Source organism: Rhinichthys klamathensis, unplaced genomic scaffold (assembly GCF_029890125.1).
Source record: "Rhinichthys klamathensis goyatoka isolate OS25496 unplaced genomic scaffold, OSU_Roscu_1.1 h1tg000074l_1, whole genome shotgun sequence".
Classification (NCBI taxonomy): domain Eukaryota; kingdom Metazoa; phylum Chordata; class Actinopteri; order Cypriniformes; family Leuciscidae; genus Rhinichthys; species Rhinichthys klamathensis.
This window is the reverse complement of record NW_026606617.1, coordinates 262,979-283,243: the sequence shown is the minus strand read 5'-3', so window position 1 is coordinate 283,243 and position 20,265 is coordinate 262,979. Positions and strand designations below refer to the sequence as shown.

The 20,265-nt window shown below is 38.5% G+C and overlaps 1 protein-coding gene across 1 annotated transcript in view; it reads right to left on the bottom strand.

Annotated features, from left to right (window-relative positions):
* rbks (ribokinase) overlaps nt 1-20,265 on the bottom strand; it is a 37,102-nt gene that overhangs the window by 13,159 nt on the left and 3,678 nt on the right. The window contains exons 3-8 of the mRNA XM_056250751.1: nt 14,980-15,112; nt 14,326-14,389; nt 13,115-13,177; nt 11,966-12,130; nt 7,893-7,984; nt 3,912-4,100 (exon numbers count right to left, since the gene is read on the bottom strand). Coding sequence (XP_056106726.1) covers nt 3,912-4,100; nt 7,893-7,984; nt 11,966-12,130; nt 13,115-13,177; nt 14,326-14,389; nt 14,980-15,112 — 706 coding nt within the window. The remainder of the gene's footprint in view (nt 1-3,911; nt 4,101-7,892; nt 7,985-11,965; nt 12,131-13,114; nt 13,178-14,325; nt 14,390-14,979; nt 15,113-20,265) is intronic.

The window sequence follows — 20,265 nt, the reverse complement described above, 5'->3', positions numbered from 1 at the left end:
TTTCTGGTCACTGACGGGACATATTTATTGCATCACACTATGATGTATCCACTTTTCTTTCTGGCTTGACTCATTCTAATAGTTGACTAATAATTGATCTTCTTGTTCTTCACAAGATTCTCTATAGGTGTTTAAAAAATAAACAGGAAATATGAGTTACTGTGACGGCAGAACTATCCATGCGTAAAATGAGTATGTCTCTTTAGAGATTACTATCAGAAGAGAAACCAGAAGAACCACATCCACATTTAACATGAGATTGATGTCAAAATTGTGAAAATGTGAGACAAACAAGTAGCCATATTCAATTAACATATACGTAGAACGCAAGACTGAACTTATGACAACAATCAGCAAAACAATCTGTTTTAGTAAGAAATGACGTGAAACATCCCTCTTATAACTCATAATCTCACTTTTTTCTATTCTCATGTCAAGATTAAAACGCACACCACAGCAGAATCCAAAAATTTCAAATGATGAAAAAATTGTTTACAACCCATTCACAACATACTACTTCAAATATGAATCATCCTTGCGGATCATGGGCATATTATGACTGATGACTCAATATCATTCACACAGATGACTAGTAGCATAGCAAACTTTTAGGGGTATACAAACATCTGGTTTTCTCAGACACTATGTCAAACAGTTTAGCTTCACGTGGACCACCAACGAACCATTCACAGACCATCTGATGTATATTACATACCAAAAAAAAAAGGGAAATTGATCTATCCGGTCTGATTGGGGCACGGGTTATCAATACAATTTGTGTTATCAATACATTTTTTGGCATTTATGTTACTCAAGCACAAGCTTATAAAGCACAATTTTATATTCTTTCTTTGTTTTATGTTATGTCTTATAACTCAAATAATACTACTACTTGTGTATTGAAGAGGTGTTCCTTCTGAAGAGATGGAAATCATACACTATATACACTCACCTAAAGGATTATTAGGAACACCTGTTCAATTTCTCATTAATGCAATTATCTAATCAACCAACCACATGGCAGTTGCTTCAATGCATTTAGGGGTGTGGTCCTGGTCAAGACAATCTCCTGAACTCCAAACTGAATGTCAGAATGGGAAAGAAAGGTGATTTAAGCAATTTTGAGCGTGGCATGGTTGTCGGTGCCAGACGGGCCGGTCTGAGTATTTCACAATCTGCTCAGTTACTGGGATTTTCACGCACAACCATTTCTAGGGTTTACAAAGAATGGTGTGAAAAGGGAAAAACATCCAGTATGCGGCAGTCCTGTGGGCGAAAATGCCTTGTTGATGCCAGAGGTCAGAGGAGAATGGGCCGACTGATTCAAGCTGATAGAAGAGCAACATTGACTGAAATAACCACTCGTTACAACCGAGGTATGCAGCAAAGCATTTGTGAAGCCACAACACGCACAACCTTGAGGCGGATGGGCTACAACAGCAGAAGACCCCACCGGGTACCACTCATCTCCACTACAAATAGGAAAAAGAGGCTACAATTTGCAAGAGCTCACCAAAATTGGACAGTTGAAGACTGGAAAAATGTTGCCTGGTCTGATGAGTCTCGATTTCTGTAGAGACATTCAGATGTTAGAGTCAGAATTTGGCGTAAACAGAATGAGAACATGGATCCATCATGCCTTGTTACCACTGTGCAGGCTGGTGGTGGTGGTGTAATGGTGTGGGGGATGTTTTCTTGGCACACTTTAGGCCCCTTAGTGCCAATTGGGCATCGTTTAAATGCCACGGCCTACCTGAGCATTGTTTCTGACCATGTACCCATCCTCTGATGGCTACTTCCAGCAGGATAATGCACCATGTCACAAAGCTTGAATCATTTCAAATTGTTTTCTTGAACATGACAATGAGTTCACTGAACTAAAATGGCCCCCACAGTCACCAGATCTCAACCCAATAGAGCATCTTTGGGATGTGGTGGAACGGGAGCTTCGTGCCCTGGATGTGCATCCCACAAATCTCCATCAACTGCAAGATGCTATCCTATCAATATGGGCCAACATTTCTAAAGAATGCTTTCAGCACCTTGTTGAATCAATGCCACGTAGAATTAAGGCAGTTCTGAAGGCGAAAGGGGATCAAACACAGTATTAGTATGGTGTTCCTAATAATCCTTTAGGTGAGTGCACAGTAGTACAAGGTCTATATCCATTTTCCACATTCGCTCTAGAATTTCCAATGAGATGCCTTTCTTTTGCTTCTTTTGTAGACCAGTAATCAGTCTATTACTGGTCTACAGCTGAACTGTGGTTGGTTTGGGAGTTAGATGGAGTTAGAGTGACGTTATGTAACATGAGAAGGCCAAGTATGGTAACCCATACTCTGAGTTTGTCCTCTGCATTCAACCCATCCAAGTTAGTGCACACACATTAGGAGCAGTGACTAGCGAACACACACACACTGCAAACCGTGACACACACACACGGCACAGTGGGCAGCCATTGAGGGTTAAGGACCTTCCTTAAGTCGTGGGTACTGAGGGTGGAAGAGAGCAATACCTGCCCCTTACGAGAATTGAATCCGCAACCTTTGGGTTTCAAGTCTTGACTCTATAACCATGAGGCCACGACTGCCCAACTGGTTCTTGGCCAGTTTCAAAGTTCACATTTTCAATTCAATTCACATTTATTTATATAGCGCTTTTCACAATACACATCGTTTCAAAGCAGCTTTACAGAAAATGCATGAAACCTGCAAAGTGAACCAGATATCTATAGTCAAAAGGTTTCTTCTTTATGAGACTAACTCAATGAATGCTGTTATAAAAAAAAGAGTAAATTGTTAGAGAACCTACCCAGGAAGAACCGCTAGTGTGTGGTGAGTCACAGACTTTGAGCGGCAGATATATCTGCTGCAAATAACTCAATATGCCACATAATACATTTATTCTACTTCAACACACATCTGGAGCACTGTTAGAAAAAAAAGAGGATTAGGTGTACAATGTTCAGATTTTCTCGAGCTGTTACCTAAAACATGTTATAAACCTGCCAGACAACACTTTTGATGAAAAACAACAATTTTAGGGACTGAACAAAACTATACTGTCTATAGTCTGGTTTCCATTACAGATTTGCGCAAAACATTTGCGATATTTTCTAAATGTCGATAACAAACTATTGCGAAATGACGGCAGTTCCTTTAACCGATGTTAGGCAACTAAAACATAATTCTTCCTCTCACCAAAAATAATGGCGACGGATGTTGGCAGGTTCACGTATATCGCAGCCACCGCACTAGCCATTATTTTTAATGGAAGGAGACGTAGGCGTGTTATCCAAGCATTAATGGCAAGGAAAGACCCTTATACTGGGGAGCGGCCACGTATGAGGTGTTTTTGGGAGGTTTTCACAGAGGAACTCCAGTAATTATTTAGTCTTTTATGAGTTTATAAAAGTCTCTTCTTCTGTCCAAACATTCCACGCCATCTTTAAAGAAGGATCATGTGACTTTTACGTACGCCAGGTGACCTGTAAATGTTTCCATTGCAGTTTTGTAAAATATTCCTTTTTCGAATTGCCTGAAAAACCACCTCATGTGAGCGTAAAAACTTTTTTGCAATATAAGGGAGTTTTTGTGAAATTGAAGTGTTTCCATTGGGCCATATTTTCATTTTTCGATTTCACTTTGCGCAATTTGAAGGGTAATGGAAACACAGCTACTAGGTATGACCTAGCCAACATTTCATGGTGTGGCCGATGTAAGCACGATATGAGCCCCAACCTGATTTATCCATGGGCTCCATGTTGGCCCTATCTGAATTAGCCCATGTGGATCTCATATAGATTCTGATTGGGGCTAATTCAGATGGTTGGCATGAGGAACATACCTCGAGCCCAAAACGTGCCTACATTGGCCCCACCAAGAAATGTCATCAGTCAACCGCAGTCTTACCGTGGTGTCGGCAGCAGTGGCCGCGCTGGTGGGAATGTGTTTAGGGGCCGTGTTTGAGGACTGACACACCACACAGCCCTGTGGCCCCAAGGTGACAATGACTGAACCACAACCTCTGCGCAGCAGCTCCAGGCACACTCGACTGGCATCCTCCACTGAGGTAACGCACAGACCCGTCAACAGCTCGGCCTGAGAGGAACACCACAAGATAAAGAGGAAACAGTCACATTTATGCTCATAACGGTTATGCTAAGAGCTAATATGCAACTTTGCTAATATGTTTGTATTCTAAACCACGGATACAGTTGCCAGAAACATGCTCTATGTTCGTGAACTCAAACACTTCTAGCTATCAGCATATTTTTTTTAAGTTGTGTTCATTGACATTAGTTAATTAGCATACCATGTTCTGCCTGAATACTCGATTCTGATTGGCTAGAAGGTCATAAAACCATTTAATGCACAGGTAGTTCCAGGTCAGTTTAATCACCGTTCTATATTAATACAGTTTTCACTGAAGCGCTCACACACACACACACACACACACACACACACACACACACACACACACACACACGTCACTCACACACAGCTGAGATCGCGCTGCGCACACAGAAACATTCAGGAATAAGGATTTTTGCCTGCAATTTAAAAAAAAAAAATAATAGCTTCGCTAATGAATCACTACATTATATTTTTCAGCAACGAGGGAGTTATTAACATAATATAGCTATTATGAAGTAATTAAACTCACAGCTTCATGCGAGAGACGCTGCACACAGATGCGGTAATTCACACACGCATCTCTCTGGCACTCTCGATAATTAATTAAAACATCTCATTCATTCATATAGATGTAAATGTACTTTATCTCCGTGTCTGATTTATAGTGGACCGAATGCTCGATCTAACAAGTCGTAACTGACCCTTCCGGTAAAACATTGCACTGCAAACATCAATAACAGCTTTAAGTTGGTGTAAGTGCGTTAATCACTTAATACGATAAGTGCGATAATACGTTTAAAGTCAACATAAAAACAGCATCTGAAACCCATTTTACTGGTTATTTAGTAATCTGATATATTTGATTTTGAAATAGGACATTCAACGAGGAAAAAAAAGTGTAGGGCAGGACTTTCACCCATCAGGAACTGTTTGTATCATGAAATGTAGGTGTTACATAACTGGGACTGCTGAGGTCAGATGAAAAGAAAAGTGTCTCCAGAGGTCATGAAAGTTATTAGATTTGATAAACTGAGTCAAGTTGTGGACAATGTGGGTTATGCGCAACAAACTTCCGTATTCTGTAAAACAGGTCTTTTGTATATGTGCTTCATTAAATGTAGAGCCGTTTTACTCAAGATACCAAAAGGGAGCATAACCAATGTCCATCGCATTTGCAGTTTGATGTCTATGGTTTTTTCTTCTCACTAAAATTTAGATATTTAAATCGAATAAAACACCAACAATAAAAAGAACCTTAAAAGTCCATAGATTATAGTCTTCAGTTCGTACTGCCGTTAACACTTTCTCCGACGAGTGGATGCAACGAGACCTGTGTTCCTGTTTGTTCATGTGACGTGCGTGTGGGATAAAGTCTATTAGACCAGGAATGACACCACCATCGCCATTCGAGTACTGAGGTTTGCTACAACCACAGTAACACATTAAATATATACAACAGGACTGTGTGCTTATTGACCAGGCATTTGTGCCTACTGGACATTTATAAACCTGTGTAGTTTCTGATTTATCACTTTTTCGCTCGGTTCCACTAGACAAGGCTTAAGCTAGTCCCAGACTAAAATGCATGTTTACATGTTTTAACTGAAAGCAACTTGCACTGACAGATCTTAAAATATATCAGTGTCATTGTTTGGTCTCAAGATTCACACCAGTAATGTTTTTAACGCCATGTTTATAAAAGCTACTTAAATGTCCTAATTGAACTAAGGCCTAATCCTGGTTTAATATAACCCCTGTCTGTGAAACCAGGGCTATATTCCTTAACTCTATGTGATAAAGTGGGTGAAATCCAGACATCCCAATAGGAATCTGTGTGATCAGGAGTTTCGTGTGATGTGACGCTGATTTGGCTCGTTTTGAAGTTGGTTGAACAGCTGCTTAGTTTCAAAGTGACTTGTGTGTGTGTGTTGAGCTTTATACATTCCTGCACCATATACAGTACAAAAGACCTTTTTCCCCCACAAAATCTTGTGTCAGCAACCTTCATGTCATTCGTGAATAGCAGAGTGTATGAATAAGTGTGTAAAGCCTGAGATCAAACTGTGTCTTCAAAGTCTCTTCAGCCTGGAAAAATGTAGTGTTGGCATTATCAGTTCTTTTAGGTTCTCTAGTGCAGGTGCGAAGAATAACCCCCACTCTGGCCCACCAAACGACTGAAAGATCAGGGCAACAAGTATCCCCGTTGTATTTGTGTACTTTAAGCTTTGCCATCAATCTTTCCTAGCTGGCTGCCAAAACAGAAAAGCGCACAGATTACTCATCAATGTGTGGTTATCTGCTTCTGTAAACTGCCGATGATTCATCCTTCACTCTCGCAACTGAAGTCGTCGGGTGAGAGTCAGGCATGTACGCGGATGCGTGCGCTGGGACGAAGGCTGGATCTAAGGGGTTGATTTGTACTGAGGGCTCGCACTTTTAAGTCCCACCTGTACATTTTTCCCCCTCCAACCTCCCAGCCACATCAAAGCTGCCCTGCCGGAGAACTCTGGTTCAAACTCTCAGTCACGCTGGAGCTTTCGCCCCAGGCCGGACTGACACACCATCTGTGCATCTGCCTGCCTGGTCGTGGATGCTTTAACTTTACTGTTTCCCATCAATCCAAACCCTTGTCTGTCATCTTGCCCTGCCACGATGTGAAAGAGGGCGGCCTCGAACATAACAGTTACTGTAAGACACAGCCGCCAACCCCGTAATTTCTTGCACTTGGCAGGTAGGTGACTTTTTGAGCTTTAGTGTTTTGTTTTTAGTATGCAGGTCATGACCAGGCAAGATAAGTGAGCTGTTGGTTTACTCTAGTAACCAGCTTTAACAAACCTGACGACCTACAGGCAAAATAGGCTTAATGCAGTCAAAAGCAATTTTGGTTCAAAGTTCATGTCAACTTTCTTTTTTGGAATTTGTATTTTAAAGTTCATTTATGATGACTTTTTTTAACTTCAAATGTAAAATTATGGTAACACTTAACTTGAAGGGGTGTGCATAAGACTGATATTACACCTTTATAATCATGACATGACACATGTCATGAATATGAAGGAGGTTTTATGCATGTTTATGACAACTGTCATTAAGTGTCATTCGCTCAATTATGACATTTTAATGCAAATATGACATTGTTTGAGATGTCTTTGTTTGACAACTTGACATAAACCAATACATCATAACCTGTCAGTGTCTTTGCCATGACAACTTGACATTACTAAGACAGCACAACCTGTCATAAATATGTCATAAACATGACATAGTAGATTAATTATCAAACTTAAGAAAGCACTTAGCTTTATGGGTTAACATTACATTAAACTGTCATGCGGTTGGTTTTGACATTGGCTGTCAGGAGGCCATTATAACATTTTAATGACAAATTCAATTTGTACCACTGTAGTTGAGGTCAAGAAAAATATTCATGACACATTTATAATGGCATATGACATATTTTTGACAATTTATATTGTCTTGGTAATGTCAAGTTGTCCTTACCAAGACACTGACAGGTTATGATGTATTGGTTTATGTCAAGGTGTCATAACAAAGAAGACATATCAAACAATGTCATATTTGCATTAAAATGTCATAATTGAGCGAATGACACTTAATGACAGTTGTCAAAAACATGCATGAAACCTCCTTCATATTCATGACATGTGTCATGTCATGATTATTAAGGTGTCATGTCAGTCTTATGCACACCCCTTCAAGTAAAGTGTTACCAAAATGGTAGATATTGTCTTTCACCTCAGACTCGTTGCAGCAGAAAACATCAGATGCTTTGTAGAAATCAGTATGCAGGTCTGCAATAGCGGGAGCTGGATTAAAAATGGTCTTCACTGTAAGAAATATAGAAAATATTATTCACATATTGGGTCATATAGAGTGCAGAATGCAAAAACCACAAGTAAAAATGCAAAGACCAAGGTAAAGAATTTCTCTGATGTCAGATCATTGTTATGAGTTATAATAATCGGTGTGCACGCACACACAGCTCGGTCACAGATACTGACACACCGCAGTTCACGTCAGACAGCAGTCAGTGTGAAACTCTCCCCTATGAGCTACTTGCATTCATCTGATTTGATATAAGCAAACTTTGCTCCTTTCTGAACACAACCATATTTTCATAACTACGTCAATACTTGACCAACAGTTCCCTTTCTATCTTTCTTTCTCTCAGTCCAAAACTTGAAATGTTCTGTAAAACCCAACCACATAGGAAGTGACTGTAACCGAGGCACTATCTCCTTACTTCCTGTCGCTGAGGGGATTTCTCACTAGTGAGCTTAGTAAACAACACAATTTAACAGGTGGGAACATTAAATGCGTCATAAGAAGCATTACTGCTGAATAATGTATCCCAAGTTTGAATCATGTCTGTTGCTGCTTATGAATTTATGCTAATCGAATATATGCACAAAGACATTTTGGAAACCTTAGAGCAGTTTCTACTTCCTTAATTTTAATACCAGTAATTGCAGCAGAAATACCAGAGGAAACATTTTAGCCAATAATCGGTGGCTTTTTTTTTGTAATTACCTTTAACCGACTGGTGCTAAAGGACAATTATAGTGATTTGTATTGACGCTCCAGGGGCAATTACACACAATACTTAAGTGTCACCGGCCCACCGGTGGGCCCAAATCCATTACATTTTTAAAACAGTAATATCCTATACTAAACCTAAACTAATCTTAGCAAACTATATATCATTTGAAAGCTTAGAATCTCTAGTTTCCATATTTGGTGATTGATTTTCAAAATTAACTACAGAGGAGCCATAATTTATCAATTTGCAACAAGAATATTTTCATACTCCTAAGGCGTGTTTAGACCTTTATTTTGAAAGTGATGAACATGAAAAATCATGAAAGAAGGGTAGAAACCTCAGTTTGTTTTCATGCCAAGAGTTCAAAAGATAGCATCCATTCAATTATTTTAGAAAAAAAGGTCTGAAAATTGTTTAAATATAAAGAAAAAAAATATAGATTCACCATTTGTGATGTGGCAGGAAGCTAATGCACATACGTGTTCTTTTTGCGTTTCTTAGACGTTGAATTCATATAAAAATCTGCCAAACTTCTCATATTACTTCTGAATAGGATGTCTACTTCATAAATTGTATGGAAATTGTGGAAATAATGGTTCAGATCACTCAAAACACATATGGAAATGGAGGCACCCTTATATGGGCAGTGATGGAGTTTGGTTGTGCCCTAGTGGAAGCGTTCGGTACTGCGCCCAAACTAAATCTTACTGAAAGCTCATTTTTTGAGATATCAACCTAAAATTTGAAACACAACTTGTTCAGATTTTTTACTTTGATTTTTTTTATGCAGTTTTACAGTCGCCCAGGTTTTGAAAATAAATATTTTATATAAAATATGAATAATAATTTTTTTTACATTGTACATTTTCATAAACTCAAACTTCTATAACTTTTTTTCTGTTTCACTTTCTTAATTTATTTCACTTCTACAAAAATTTGCCAAATGTCTTCTTTAAAACGAGACCAATCTTACGTCGATATTCCAAAGCATTCTTGAATTACAACCTTTTAAGTTTGAAATGTGCATTTTCATGTATATTCAAAAAAAGGGGGGTGACACTTAAAGGGTTAAAGTTAACATGATCAGTTTATCATGTTCCACTGTAAAATTAACACATTTCCTTCCCCCATACAACATCTAAAATAAATTTCACACCTAAAAGTTTATGGTTTTCTTTATTCCATATTTTGAATAATGCCCTGTAGCGGGTATTTTCTATACAACGAATAGTGTTTCAGACTGTCAAGCTCAAGACAAAAAGGAACCATGAAAGTACAATAAAAGTACTTCATATGACTTGTATGCAATATTCAGAAATTCTGAGAAGCATTCAGAGAAAAAGATTTGAAATTACAGTGTTATTCACTGTAAAAAAAAAAAAATTCTTTCTGTGTTTCCTTGTTGGAGCTTTGCTGTCTGAAGTACTGACAAAATTTTCCTTTTCTGGGTGAACTGTCTCTTTAATCAAAGTGAGAGTGTTTTAGGAATAGGCAGTGAGCCTCTAGTTTCCTCGAGTCATCTAAAGAGAAATCAGTATGCACTTGTGAAGTAAATAACGTAATATGGAAGAGGAGGGAAATAATGAGGGAAAATAAACGGCAATACTAACGAGTACATGAGATGAATGAACGAGTCATGCGAAACCTCACTTGCTCAGAGATGCTTTAAAAAGCTCCAAATGAAAAACAACAGAAACACAAGTTATATGAGCTAAATTCACACTAGAGAGATCAAACATCCCTTTAGTAGCTGATCTAAAGTACGAAATTACATGTTAGCCACATATCAGCTTTGAAGTTAACCGAAATTAACTACACTTGAGGAGAGAATCAAAGCTAGATGGCCTTTATATTCATTTATTTAAAAATGTGGTTAGGAAAGCGGTTCTCGGATTCTTCTCCACTGAGCCTGTGGGGGTGGCATGTGCGTAATCCAAGCCTTGAGCTCCGGCTAAGTGCTATTTGCGCACGTCATTGTCTGATGAATTCATCCCAAGTGATAGGCGCATAATCTGGGCTAATGGCCTGTCTCTTAACACTTAATATGGGCCGCTAACGGGCTAAACAGCATGTATCTGGGGTGTTGTGAGGTGGTGAATGTGAATATCGGGGTGCGTTGGTGTGGTGGTGGGGGGGTCTCCATCTGTGTCATCCATCTGTGGAATAAGCTTGTTGCATCATTGTACATCTCCATGACAGGGATACACGGTGTCTCTGATCAGCAGGGACCTGAACATACAAGGTGCTAATGATATCTGAGACACAGCAGGTTGTGTTATTTTCCACAGGAGGGAAAAGTCGTGCTTTATTCTTACCAATCATTCGGTATAAGGAGCTAAAAATAGTTTTTAGAAAATGGGAGTGAAAAGGAAATAAACTACTGTTGTTAAATGATTATGCTATTCTTCAAGCAAACCATTTGGCGGTTATACAAGTATAGGACCCCAACAGTGTACCAAAACAAGTGACTTTATGAAAGGACTGTAAGGGAAGGGGAAGACCTGAATTGTGATACTTTATCCACATACATACGGTATGCTCATGTAAAGCGATATATACAATCTAGCAACTGTAAACTTCATCATTGGTTCTTGTAATGTCGCAAAATGTAAACTATATTTTCAACCAGCTCTAATCTGCTAAATGCGATTACAAGGCATACAAATTAGGGATGAACCGATATGAAAATTTGGACTGATATAACCGATAATTCTTTATATTTGAAAGCCGATGACCGATATATTGGCTGATGAATCTAAATCCAAATTTTTATATAATTTTTGAGAGCCTGAAAAACAAAAGTCTCATCATGTCCCAAGCACACAATTATAATGTTCTCATTATAATTTTATGTAGCCTATATGACAGACTTGCGCTGCACGTGTTGCACTTAACCGTATTTTCCTTTTCAAAGTGATTCCAATCATATTTCAAGCAATTCAAAAACATCATGGTGAACAGTGCGCATCTGAAGTGTCTCAGCTGAAGGAAATAATCCATTATTTATCGGCTTTAATATATTGGCCAAATTTTCTTATCGGGCCGATAACGAAAACATCAAAAATGAACAAGAATCGGCCGATACCGATATGGTGGCCGATATATCGTGCATCCCTAATACAAATATAAACATTTTATAAACATTACCATCACAATTTTTTTTAGTAAAGATCCTTTGAAACAATGTGCATTAAGAAATTAGACTTAACAGGAAGTGGGACGAGACAATCAAGTACATTGAGATATGAAGCAAAGATGTGTGTCTGACCGTGGTTCTCTTTGGCCATTCTCAAGGCCTGCAGTGATGCATCTGGGTTGATCTCAAGCTGGCAAACAAGCACCTTGGCATTTACTATGGCAGATCGTGCCCGCTGTAGCTCCTCTTGCCCCAGAAGCATATTAGCACCAGCCACAATCACTATGGCATTCTCCCCTGTCAATACAATATATTAAACATGACGACAAGTTGCTTATTAAACCTTTAAGGAGACATTACTGTTAATTAGACTAAAATTGAATTACAAATCCACATTTACAAAGAATGCATTCATGTACAAAATTACAGTGTATACAGGGACTCTAAAAACTATTTAGACATACAAGTCACACCTTATGCCATTGCATATCAAAATAAGTGTCTTTATTTAAAACAATGTGTAATAAAACAATACATTTTATATACTCTTAAGACAAAATATGTCATATGGAACATGATGAACTAAAATGACCTTGGAACCTTTTTTTTCTGTCTGAACATGTTTTTTTATCTAATGGAATGACATTCATAATTTTTTTTTAAATGTGGTTTAAGTGTACAAATATATGTTTTGGAGCCATGGATATAGGAGACACTTTACACACCCAGACATGTACGACATTCTCTCGCTATTGCACCACGAACAGACAGACACAAATAAAGAGCTGGCATAAGCGTTCGAAAAACCACACTGCAGAGTCAGGAGATATTATCAGTCTTTTCCTCATTTCAGCTTCCCTGTTAGCTTGCGAGATAATTGTTCAAATTCACATCGTTGTGATATTCACATAGGAAGCTGGGACACTGAAAGTAGGTTGTTATGGTGATCATGACGCCAATCAGAGCCCTTCCTGGAGAGCTTACTGTGGTGCTAGTGGACTGCCACGAGGCTTAGCACTTATGCTGGATCATGACATTTACAATGCAGCAGGCCTTACATTCAGAGGCAGGCTGGTTATGTCACCTTTCTTAAAGTCCAAGTAGTGCTACATTAAACTGGGTCTAAAATTACCCTGTGTAGGCGAGGTGGACACAGGTAGAGAGCTTCTCACTCATCTATGTCTCATTCAGAAGAGTACTTAGCGGTGTTTATGTTATTTTAGGGGCTTTTAAAACTCAGGGATGCAGCAAGGCTCGGTACTTGGACCAATTTAATTTTACCTGTGTCATTTACGATGATAGAGGCAGCTCCGGTCGCAGCATTTTCAGTCTGTTCCACATAGGCTAAGAGAGAGAGAGATAAGTGGATACACCTAATTTCCTTACAGTATAAAAAAAAAACGAAACTGAACAAATCAGAATGTCCATTTTAAATATTTTACAGTGTTTATAAATTATGACGATAGAGGCAGCACATATGCAGACTTGCAAACTGTGTTGGGGAAGCTATTTAAAAAATTTAACTTGCCAAATTACAGGTTACTGATAATAAATAAAAAAATCTAATAACTGATTCAACAACAGTTAAAATAAAAAACGCAGTTGATCAATTCAGCACAAAACATAACAAGCTAAACTACAAGTTACTAACAAAATGTAGATAACTATAAAAAGGGCCAATATATTTTAAATCATGCCATTATCGGATTGCAAATACAGGGCGTTTCAGGAACACAAATAATCTGCAAAAAAATCATGTTCATACTTTGTATTTTTTCTTGCTTTCAAGTAAAATGTCTAAACATCTTTAAAGCAAGATTAGTTTTTTGCTGTTTGTCACAGAAATTAGATCTGTTTGTTCTGACAGCATAATCAATATCTGATATCCGGCTGCTATAGTAATAATGACTTAGAGACGTCAGCATAATAAGAGTAGCTCTCGTCATGGAAATCAAAGGACGTAAAACTGGAAATTTTGCTTCTGCTTTACGAACATCATGGCATCTCACCATCTCACCGCTGAACTCTCATCAAGGTTCATGTGACAACATAAATATTGGAGGCATAACTATATTTTATACAATCATATTTACGAATGTCATATTCATTCACTTATTCGCTGTTCACATATTCCAGTGAAAAATGAAAAAGTCACAAAAAAATGTAAGACACAGCTAGAGGCACTATTGCACACTTTGTATTGTATTACGTTACACACAAATTTCAACTCAAATAATGGGGGAAAACACTACTTTACAATGCTATTCATAATTACTTCAAACTGAAACATCATTTTAATCAGACTTCAAACCACCTACTAATTTGTTGTGTCGGGTTTGTAAAACAAAATTCACACTTTTGTTTCACTTTTCTAAATAGATTCTAAAAAACTAAATAAGATTTAGGTTGCACACACCAAAAATACTTGATTTTAAAAGATTTTTTGGCTGCCAGAGATGTGAAACAATATGAAAGCACCGTTTGGCCATTACCAGTCGAAATGCCATTATTTTTGAAGTTTTGAATGTAGTCGTTCCCAAAAACGTCTCTGCCGACCTGAAGAGAAAAGGCAACCAAAGATGAAAAGCGGAACTTGAGATAATATTTTCTAGCAACTGGCTGACCGGCCAAAGTTCTGCATTGCTATATCAGGCCAAGCCTTCCAGATATAGCATCCCCAAACAAACGCCTCCACTCTACAAATACAACTTTAATCTCCCCCTCTCTCTCTTTCTCTTCCTCTCTATGAGACATTCAATGTTGAGGTAGAGGGCAAAGGGGTTCCTTTTTTCCCAGCTGGGTCTGCTTTTATCCCACACTGGTAAAGACATGCCAAGGATGGGGTCCTAAGCCCCAGCAGCGGAGACCCTTCACTACCTGGCCTTCTGTCTTTGAAGTGTGATCTCTCTTTGAATGTTTTTGAAAGCATAGGAGTCTATTTTTACACACTGCATACGCTTCGGTATTGATTGGGGTCTTTGCACTGACAAAATCAAGAGCTTTATTACTTGGTTAGGTTCTCTTGTGCGGTTAAATGCTGAAATACATGAATTGCTCTGGTATCAACCTAAACTTTTTTGTGTCTGTGTACTTCAGGCTATATTCAGTTATTTAGGATGTTCAGAAAAGCAGACCGTATTGGGTACCTTGCACACCATGGCGGTCTTGGCCCCCATTCGTGCAGCTTGGACACACTGATTGGCCCCTTTACCACCGAAACCAATGAAGAACTTGTGTCCATGTATCGTCTCTCCAGCCTTGGGAAGTCGCGGTGCCTGACTAACAGAAAGACATATGGGACTAGGCTATAAAAAAGTATAGAAAAAATGAAAGCACTCTTCAAACAGTTAGTCAAAAGGCATCTAACCAAGAATTGACTTGAGGGAAGGCAAAGAAGTGTCCATATTTAATTGTACTTAAAGGGTAGTTCATCACATTTACTTTGAAATTCATTATTTCATTATTTACTTACACATGTCACATGTAACAAAAGTGCATAATTTGAAAAATGTCTGTTTACACCTGGTATTAAAGGGATAGTTCACTTTGAAATAAATTTTTGATATGTTTTAGCTTACCTCAAGGGCATCCAAGATGTAGGTGTCTTTGTTTCCGCAGTAGTTTCAATTTTGATATTTTTAGGTCAAACCGTTCTTGTCTGTCAGTCATATAATGCAGGTCTATGGTCACCACCTCACAGAGCATGCACAGAGAAGTCCAAATTAAACATGATTTAATGACTCGTAAATGTAAGTACACATTGATGGCCTAAGACACGAAGCGAGCGGTTTGTGTGAGAAAACGAACAGTATTTATATCGTTTCTACCTCTTGTAACCACAGCCACGTCCAAGTGATCTGAGGGCGCGGGCGCTTCGGTCTGTGCGTTACAAGAGGTAAAAACGATATAAATACTGTTCGTTTTCTCACACAAACAGCTCGTTTCGTGTCTTAGGCCATCAATGTGTACTTACATTTACGAGTCATTAAATCATGTTTAATTTGGACTTCTCTGTGCATGCTCTTTGAGGTGGTGAACATAGACCTGCATTATATGACTGACAGACAAGAACGGTTTGACCTAAAAATATCAAAATTGAAACTTCTGGGGAAACAAAGACACCTACATCTTGGATGCCCTTGAGGTAAGCTAAAACATATCAAAAATTTATTTCAAAGTGAACTATCCCTTTAAGATGCGTTTTGGTTGATCGGATCACAAGTAGACGAGGGAGACACATACCGTTTACACCTGGTGTTTTAATTCGTCTCTGTCCATTTTCAACCACTTCTTTTCTGATTTCTTTGAGGAGAGGGTCTATAGGCGGGTAATGTATGTTTTTTTTCCAGATATTTCAATCTAATGGACAAAATAAGCTAATATAAGCGATAAGATAAAATAAGCGAAATAAGACCAGCCGAACACTGAGTGTGTGTTAGAAACCAGGAATGGTGAGAGAACATCATGCTTGGTACGTTTTTCGCCTTCAAACTAAACTTGGGTCTTCAGCTGACAAAGTTTAAATCCTGTCTAGCTAGCGCACTTCCCATAATGTTCACACTTTAAGTCAGTAGTCGTCTTTTGTGGCTGTTCAAACACATTTACACTACGAAAGCAATCCGGTCGAATGTGTTTTCGAATTGGAAGTGATCAAAAGTGGACAAGCTCAACATGTTTTACACCCCGATTACACCTGTATTTAGTGTCGTCCACTTGTGATCCGATCGACTAAAACACATTTTAATACCAGGTGGAAACAGCAGGGCGTCAGTGTTTTTGTCTATATAATGAAAGTCAATGGGGTCCAATTATAACTGTTGAAAAGAAAGTCAACCCTATCCACCCAAAAGAAGAAGTACATACAAGTAAAACAGGAATTAATGAAATTCAGAGAAATTTAATGTAGATTTTGATACACAAAGGTTAAAGCAGCCTGTTCAGTTCTCTTAATTTTAAAGTAATTATTAAATGAATGCATTGTGAGTGTCCAGTCTCTGTATCGCTATATGCACTTTGTTTTCAGAGGAATGACAGATGGTCCATTCAGTCAGTTCTAAAAAGTCCATATTGTTTGAATGAAAGGGACTTTTACTGGAAACATGCTTGTGAGCTGTAAATGAAAATAATATGACATGACATCCTGAGTCCTTCTAAATCTAAGGCAGGTGCCCTGAACTCCCTAAAAAGCTAATTGCTGTGCTGTTTAGTGCGTGACATTTCAGAGCGGGGTCCATCAGCCTTTCACCCGAGCAGAACTAGCAGCTATTACTCATTCTATTGAACAACAGAAGAAGAAAAAAAAACTCAATCCCAGACATCTAGTTACGGTCTGGCCCCAATCCAAGTCTCCGGGAGCCCATGTTTATGTGATGGCAGAATGAGCCGATAAAGTTGTTTTTCACATGTGTGTTGTGTGGTTAAGAGAGGGAATATTACAGGAAGTCAATGCGGATAAACAAAGATCCTGCCGCGATTTCAGTCAAGCGAGCGGTAAGTGAAGAGATTTCAGCTTGTTGTTTATGATGTTTTTGATGAACTGTGCTAAATTATGCTGATAAAGAAAAAAAGACTTAAGATAATGAACTAATGGAGGAAAATTATAAGTGACCACAAGGCATATTTCCCCGCATTTTCAAATCTAAACTGAATTTGAAATTTGAAAATATTTTTTTTAACACTTTTTAATTGAGTAGGCTATTAATGATAAATAATAAAATGATGTATAATAAATAAATGAATTGTTGCTGGTCAGAAACTTGAAGACAATGAAAGAAGGTTAAGCAAAACACTACTAACTTCACATCTGCGACACTTTTACCACAAACAATGCTCTTGGGTCAGCAAAGAAGACGGGAATTATTTGTAATTATGACCGCACAACTGCACGAAAATTTCTATTTGCATAGATTCACCTGTACGACCAATAGGATTGTGGATCAGAGTCATTTTAAGGCAAGTCGTTTCACTTATGCCTCACGAGCAGCTATTTCATCTCTTCAAATGGGGAAAATCTAATTCTGCAAAGCAAGCTTATTATTCAATTTCATATTACAAATCAGACTTGAATTGAAAGTGGCGTATATGTTTACGCAAAGTCATGATGTCATGTTGCACAAATCAACAATGAAATCTGACAACTGTCTCATAAATTATGTTTCCAAATGCTCAAATCATGACCAAAAAAAAAATAGCAATTTGGGAATCAATTGGCGATTGGCTTTTATTAAGAAAGCGGGACTTATTCCGCCATATTGTTGCACTTGAGTGCAGCGTCTTTCTAAATCTAAAGTCTTTAGTGTGGATGTATTAATTAACAACTTGCATTCTTAGGCTGTCTGACTGAGTCATGTCTGTGTCACAGGTTACAGTCAGACTGGCCTCACCTTAACTCCTCGTACAGTTCCTCTATTGTTTTATGAGCAATCGTCATTCTCCCACAAACCCAGTTCTGACACAAACGCTGTGACTTTCCTGTGCCGAGAGGAAACAACAGGTGTTCTGTGACAGAGGCTGTGGTCCTAGCAGATGTTCACTACTTTATAAACCTCAAACAGCCTGCATGAGTAACAGTATGTGCTATTGTACATTGTGGCAATAAAAGAGCAAGTATTTGCTTTTAACAATTCATTGATTCATTATTAATAATAACTAGCACTTTTATTTTTATTGTATTATTTTCATCTACAATATGGTTTCATTAAAACCATTTCATTAATGTCCGTGCAGAGTCTATTCAATTTTATTTATCCATGCCACGTGCATTTTGATTCTTTATGTGCAAGTAGTAATGTTGTCCAATTACTTCTTTTTTTTTTCTTTTTTTTTTTGCATTTTATTTATTTGTAAGGCAATAGATTTTTTTTCTTTTGACATGGTAATTTCATAGCATTGTTCAAGTACTTTGGAATATCATGCAAATGCTATGTAATATGAATACAGTGATTATTAAGTACCATAATAAACACACTTTAAATCATTACATTACAGGAAAAAACATTGTTTTTTTTTCAGGCACTGGTCAATTTTGAAGTTCTGGACTATTTTGCTTTCATAACTTCAGACTAATGGAAAGAAGACCATCAAAATGCACATTTAAGTGTTTATTTTATCAGATTATACACTCACCGGCCACTTTATTAGGTACCCCATGCTAGTAACGGGTTGGACCCCCTTTTGCCTTCAGAACTGCCTCAATTCTTCGTGGCATAGATTCAACAAGGTGCTGGAAGCATTCCTCAGGGAGTTTGGTCCATATTGACATGATGGCATCACACAGTTGCCGCAGATTTGTCGGCTGCACATCCATGATGCGAATCTCCCGTTCCACCACATCCCAAAGATGCTCTATTGGGTTGAGATCTGGTGACTGTGGAGGCCATTTTAGTACAGTGAACTCATTGTCATGTTCAAGAAACCAATTTGAAATGATTAGAGCTTTGTGACATGGTGGAAGTAGCCATCAGAGGATGGGTACATGGTGGCCATAAAGGGATGGACATGGTCAGAAACAATGCTCAGGTAGGCCGTGGCATTTAAACGATGCCCAATTGGCACTAAGGGGCCTAAAGTGTGCCAGGAAAACATCCCCCACACCATTACACCACCACCACCAGCCTGCACAGTGGTAACAAGGCATGATGGTTCCATGTTCTCATTCTGTTTACGCCAAATTCTGACTCTAACACCTGAATGTCTCAACAGAAATCGAGACTCATCAGACCAGGCAACATTTTTCCAGTCTTCAACTGTTCAATTTTGGTGAGCTCTTGCAAATTGTAGCCTCTTTTTCCTATTTGTAGTGGAGATGAGTGGTACCCGGTGGAGTCTTCTGCTGTTGTAGCCCATCCGCCTCAAGGTTGTGCGTGTTGTGGCTTCACAAATGCTTTGCTGCATACCTCGGTTGTAACGAGTGGTTATTTCAGTCACTGTTGCCCTTCTATCAGCTCGAACCAGTCTGGCCATTCTCCTCTGACCTCTGGCATCAACAAGGCATTTCCGCCCACAGAACTGCCGCTCACTGGATGTTTTTTCTTTTTCGGACCATTCTCTGTAAACCCTAGAGATGGTTGTGCGTGAAAATCCCAGTAGATTAGCAGTTTCTGAAATACTCAGACCAGCCCTTCTGGCACCAACAATCATGCCACGTTCAAAGTCACTCAAATCACCTTTCTTCCCCATACTGATGCTTGGTTTGAACTGCAGGAGATTGTCTTGACCATGTCTACATGCCTAAATGCACTGAGTTGCCGCCATGTGATTGGCTGCTTAGAAATTAAGTGTTAACGAGCAGTTGGACAGGTGTACCTAATAAAGTGGCCGGTGAGTGTATATATACAGTATATCCTCTGTAAATACCTTTAACTCTCATGTCAACAAAATGAAATTAATTTTGATTAACTTTATCCAGTGTTTAGATTTCTGTGCTGGACGTT